At 35.7% G+C, this 6,282-nt stretch overlaps 1 protein-coding gene across 1 annotated transcript; it reads left to right on the forward strand.

Moving 5' to 3' along the window:
• The first annotated feature begins 1,989 nt into the window (after positions 1-1,989).
• LOC149788924 (uncharacterized) lies at positions 1,990-6,048 on the forward strand. Its single transcript, XM_089975064.1, has 5 exons — positions 1,990-2,096; positions 2,703-3,178; positions 3,651-3,818; positions 4,187-4,450; positions 4,776-6,048. Exons 2-5 carry the CDS (start codon positions 2,729-2,731, stop codon positions 5,295-5,297), a joined length of 1,404 nt encoding a protein of 467 aa, XP_089831190.1. The 5' UTR covers positions 1,990-2,096; positions 2,703-2,728; the 3' UTR covers positions 5,298-6,048.
• The last annotated feature ends 234 nt before the right edge of the window (positions 6,049-6,282 follow it).

Genomic DNA, 6,282 nt, shown 5'->3' on the forward strand with positions numbered 1-6,282 from the left:
TGTACTATTTGTGGAATTGATTCTTAAAACCGTAAGTTCTTTTACTCCTTTTTGCCATGTTTTTCAAAGGAAATAAATTATTTGTCAAACTGTACAAAGCTTGTTATCTTCACTCTTTTCTTGTTACGTTTTGTAAAGCCTAAACAGTATCATAAGAAAGAAAAAAATTAAAATCTTCTGCCAGGTTTTCGTCATTTTTGTCTTAAATGAAAACATTATTGATTATTAACCTGAAAAAAAGTATATTTTAGTATTTTCATAACTTTCTTTTCTCTCTCTCTCTCTCTCTCTCTCTCTCTCTCTCTCTCTCTCTCCGCTTGCTGTGCATTGTCCTTTGCTTTCCTTTCTTCTGCTATTTTCGTAGCTTTCTCTTCCTTCCACTCCTTTTCTTTTTCAGGTGTTGCTCCATTTTCGTTTGCTTTTATTTCTTCTGCTATTTCCCTACCTTTCTGTCCCTTCTCTTTGTTTTATTTTTCTGCATTTTCATTTGCTTACAATGCCTCTGCTGCTCTTTCCTTCGCTTTTCTTACTTATCTGGTGCAGGAGATGGAAAATTCCCACCTGGATTTTGTTCGGTTTCTTCTGCTTCCTTGTCCTAAAGTTAACCATTACTAGTGCCATGGCCTTTAGTGCTACATTTGTTACATTTCCTATGACATATACACCCTCCATACCAAGATGTTGCTCTGAATCCCTGCCTATAGATCAATGTTGGTCCTGTTAGGATTCCATCGGAATCGTTGTATTTGGCCATTTGGTACTTTTGTACTTTTACACCAATTTTTGTTTAACTCCTTGCGCTGTTATTTCTTATTTGGAAGTCATACAGTATTACTGTTCTGTACATGCACCGTTTTTTGCTCTGGTTTTTGGTCTTGGGTTTACTTCACCTTTCTACCCTTTGACCCTAATGTGATTCTGGTTTCGGGATTCCCCCCCCCCCCCCCGTTTAGGTATAATACATATGCTCCTTTGTTTAACGAGATGAGTGCTTGTATGTTTTTTCCTTAGACCCCATTAGCTATTATTGATGTGATTACATCACTGACTCGAGGTTTTGCCCCTCGAAGTTTATTCGCTGATACTGCTATGATTAACATCACTAGCTTCAGGTTTTGCCCCTCGAAGTGTATTCGTTGAGCTCCCTCTATTTGCTCAGTCGTGAAGTATCTCTGTCGTTCATCTTCTAAAGGTCGGAATGTGATCTTCAAGAACTGGCATTTTGCTTTGTTGTTATATCTCTATGCTCAATGCTATTAATTTAAATAAAAGGATATGTTATTTAAAGATTTCAGGTCAGTTAGTTAAACTATCATGATTGTCCACTGGCATGCGCCTGTCAAGTTGCTGTCACGCGTTCGCGGAGTGCGAAATAGGACTATTTTACATTAAAATTTTTCTTTTACATTTCCAATTGTCTTATCCTCTCTTCAGCACTCCACCTTTATCTTCCTCCGACACATTTCTTCCTTCCGGACATGATTATTAATGTACTTGCTTCAGTTAGCAACAATAACTGATACGTAACGGATGAAAAGAGTTGAAATCTTCCAGACAAAAAGAAATTCAAAATTTGCCATTGGAGACAGATAAAACGATTAATAAATACAACATATGAGCTTAATACTTACCTATGTCTTGTTGTGTCAGTTTAAAATGGAATACAAAACTGCGTCAAGAACCTTTTTCAACTGCTCTTTATTCCTTATTTTCAAAAATCTTCATCACAAGCAAGCATATATTCGACGAAGTTCTGCACGGGAGGAAGTTATCGATCACTGAAAATATAGATGAGGGTGTTAGTCAATACACAAACGTTGTCGGCTACATACGGTAGATCAATAGGAGTTACACTATGATTTATATTTAGATAGACACCGTCACGTAAACAAAACGGAGAACAAGTCTAGTCCAGTTGCAAGTCTGAACGTGTTATGTCGTGTTCTATTTCGTCAGCATTATCGGTCTATATAAACCCGCAGTCCCCACAGGTATGGCATACAGCTAAAGCGACGGAACAAGTAAACATCTAAATAGAGAAGAATACTTACATACAGTGAGAGGAATATCTCTTCTTTAGAGGATTTAACTAACAGGTAGTCATTACAATCATGGCTATTATACTCAAGGTCAATACATGAAATGTAGGTAATGAGATAGAAACCTTGGTAAATATTTTCTCTGAACAAAGTGATTCCTTTACAGAAAATAACTTCTAAGAAAGGAATATTTGTGGAAGAAAGTAAAGATGGCTTTATTCAGAATGTTAAACAATAATTATTGCAAAAATATGTTCGTTTTCTTGCTTCCCTAGCTCAAAAATACCGCCTAATTCTATCAGTGTCGTGCATAAAAATATGATTTTTCACCCTTGAGAAACTTTCAAGGTTTTGAAGTTTCAAACACACACACACACACACACACACACACACATATATATAAAACACAGAATATTCCATTTTAGAGTCCTATTCTAAATTCCCTATTATTTTTCTATATGACACAGAGTGTGTAAAGTCACTAGTAACGTATTTTGAATCCGTATATTTCGTATTCTGTCAGTTCTAATCGACATTTTTCCCCATTTCTTTCTTCATTTTCACCATTGCATTTCGATTTCTTGTAACAATTGTGCATAGTGCATTTTCTGTGTTGAGAATAGGTGGATATGTTTAAAGTAAAAGATTTTTACATTTATACAGCAATAAAGGTTCGTTTAGGAAAGATCATGGCCGCCATATTACCTGCTGCAGGACCCATGGAAGTCGTGTTCTCTTTCGACACCACTGGATCCATGTCGTCCTATCTCGAAGAGGTTAGAGGTCGTCTCCAAGACATGGTGCAGCGACTCCAGGCGGATATTCCCGGAATCAGGATTGCAATTTTTGCACACGGAGATTATTGTGATGCACATACTTATGTCACAAAGTACGTGGATTTCACCGATAATGTAGCCGACTTGTGCGAATTCGTGAAAAATGCCGGGTTGACTGGAGGCGGGGATGCTGATGAATGTTACGAACTCGTTCTGCATGAAGTCCGTACCAAATTGTCATGGACACCTGGCTCGCAGAGATTGTTGGTACTGATTGGAGATGCAAATCCGCATGAACCAAACTATCCACAGAATACAATGAAACTGGACTGGAGAGTTGAAGCAAACAAACTCATGGAGGGGGTTTGTACACATTTTGACTTTAATTGCCGTTATTAACTAATAAGTGAAACCATCTCGGATATAAATTGAACGGTATGATATATATTGCTTCAACATTTCCAGACGTAAACACCTGTTTACTTATAATTCAAATATCAAAACATCTTGCAAGTTTGTGTTACAAATTAGTGGTGATATTATACTTATCATACTTGTACTGTTTGTGGAATATTTTAAGATATTCCAAAAAGATTTCAACGACGGTTTCATGCTTGTTTTATTCGCTTTCAGTATCCTTTCTTTTGATTCGATTATTCAAAATACAGAATAGCTTCTGGAACAAAACTTGAACGTTTCAAATAAGCCTAATAATTAATAATCGCCAAATGACACAATGACTGGCAAAGAGTTAACATTTTCCAAGTTCTACTGAATTTTTGCATGCTATAGTAAACATCCTGACTAATTCTTTCCTCTTGTCTGGCAAATACAGTCAGTGCGCATCTATGGTGTACACTGTGGAACTTGCAGCAATGGGGATTTCTACAAAACCATATCTGAGAAAACAAGCGGACGTTATCTGAAACTCAACGAGTTCCAAAACATATTTGACCTCATAATGGCCGTCTGCTACAGAGAGAAGGGTGAAGATTTCTTGTCGGTACGTTTTGTTCCTCTGTTCCTTAATATTATAAAAATAATCCCATTTTGTTTCAACAACAAAATGTTCTAAACACTAATACTCTAACAGTTGCTATAAATCGACAAACGATTATTAGTAAACATGAACCTTTTCAGTAGGGCTGTATTTAAAGCAACAGTGAGAATTATCTAAGAGCATTTATTACTTATATGGCATTTTGATTAGTGCGCGTTACATTTTAGATACCGTTAGCATTTTAAGAAAGATGGATGTTAAATACAGAAAATGAAATATTTTTTAATCTGCGGAATCATAAGATGTCAAGTGTGAATTATATATAATCCGATGTATAAAAATACAACATTGTTTACATGCATTCCTTACAGATGTATGAGAAGGAGGTAAGAGACAGATGTTCTAGGGAAGGAATGCACAAAGACTTGGACACAATGTTCGGAATGCTGCGGAAGGCCTCATCTACGGAATCTCATGCAAAAATGATTTTGCCCACTGCAAAGAAGCTTGCTCCGAAAAAGTTGTCAAAACCTCTAATGCTGACAAAGGGTGGTTTAAAAAAGTATACTGTTAAGACAAAAGCAACCAACCGTCCTAAACTTGCAAAGAGAAACGAGGGAAAGAAACTAATAAAGGTAATTCTAACTTGTGACTTTAATATTTCCAAATTTAAACTTAATTTCGGAATTTCATCCACAAAAAAGGTTATTTGATTGGGTTAGAATTCGTATTTCAATCCCTGACGGGAACAAAACGAGAACAAAAAGACAACACACTATAAAATATTCCGATCTCAGTGAGTTTTATCGAAATGTAGATGGAATATGTTTTTTTATATTACGATTGCATTTTGTAATGTTATGTATTAAGATAAAATCAGAACGGTCCATTGACAAAGTTTGTCGGTCAGTTTAGTTGCATTTGTGTCATATAGCAATGCATGTACCCTTCTATTAATAGGAAAGTCATAAAAGTGATCCACATCTGAAAAGGGAAAATGTACCAGAGACAAACTTCATGCTGAGGGATCTCAACTGGTCTCCATGGCAACTGGCTATTATTCCCGGTGTAGTAGAATGCTCTGCGTCAAGATGGAGAAAGAGATGCGGGGACGGAAGTGGATACAGCAGACGACAGCTGTTTGGCGGGAAAATGAACGTACCGGCCTTTTACGAAGTGGCAGTGCAAATGAAATTTCGCTCAAAGAAATTTGTTGTTTTCAGCAAATTTGTGAAATCTTGCAGAAATTGGGAGAGGAAATTGGTAGGAAAGCCTGACATCAAGGCACAAATCGATGACGTAATTAAAAAGAACTGCAAGGTGTACATAAGACGAGTTGTGTTGAAAAGACGACAAGTTCAGGAAAAAATGATTTTGGACATTCAGAATTATGACTACGCCTGGAGTAAGATTCCAGGACGGAGACTCGGACACAGAACGGTCACAAAGGCTAATGTCAGGATTTCATATGATGCGCTCTAATGTTATTCGTAAGCTCTTTACCGTGACAATATTAAAGGGATCCTCTGAAATGAGTAAATTGTTCGAACAATTCAAAGTGAAGAAGCAAATTACTAAAGTAACAGATTATGTTTTGAGGTTTAGTTCCATACACACTACTTTTCCACAATGTTTTATGTAAACAGGTAATTTGTATTATTTTGTGTATTGTTTAATTAAGCCTGATGTACACAATAGCTGGTCTGTTGGTGTGGTTACCATAGAAAATAGTGTTATTCATGCATACAAGAATTGAGGCGTTTACTATACAATTAATTTTGTGTGTGAGAGAGAGACAGAGAGAGGGTGGTGGTGGCGGGTTTGAGAGAGATTGTATTGCATTACATATATTTATTGCATATATGAATATTTCTTGACGTACATTTTGTCTGTTATCAGATTTATATAGCACGTATTACCACGTTTTTGGATATTATGTTCCCATTAAGTAAGAATTATGGTCTGGTTTGTGGTTGTTAATGTAATAATATTTCCATCTCTATGAGAAAAATAAAGGCATCCATGTATAGAAATATTATTTTACAAGTTTATAATTGTTTTGAGACTTCCTGCCGAAGAAGTCGTTATTACAAGACATGTTCCAGTAAATTAATATGCTCTCTCTCTCTCTCTCCATGAAATGAGAATCACCGATAAATTAAGGAAATTAAGAGATTAAGCTATCTAGGTGCACTAACCCATTACTCGATTACTAGAAATTTTATTCTTTCACAAAGGGGAGAAATTCAATCTAAAAATATGTTTGAGCCTATAATTGTATTCGTAGTTTTATTGATTTCTCCTTCATTTATGTTCATATTCTTTGCATTGTATTTCCTCCAAAAAAAATTATTTCTACATTATCGCAATTTATAAACCTAAATTAAATATTCTCTCGGTTGAATTAAGTACTTTATTCTTGATGCTAAAATCATACAAGTTTGATACTTTATAACATATGAAATTT

This window comes from Sinohyriopsis cumingii, chromosome 11 (genome assembly GCF_028554795.1).
Source record: "Sinohyriopsis cumingii isolate HCF-2022 chromosome 11, ASM2855479v2, whole genome shotgun sequence".
Taxonomy (NCBI): domain Eukaryota; kingdom Metazoa; phylum Mollusca; class Bivalvia; order Unionida; family Unionidae; genus Sinohyriopsis; species Sinohyriopsis cumingii.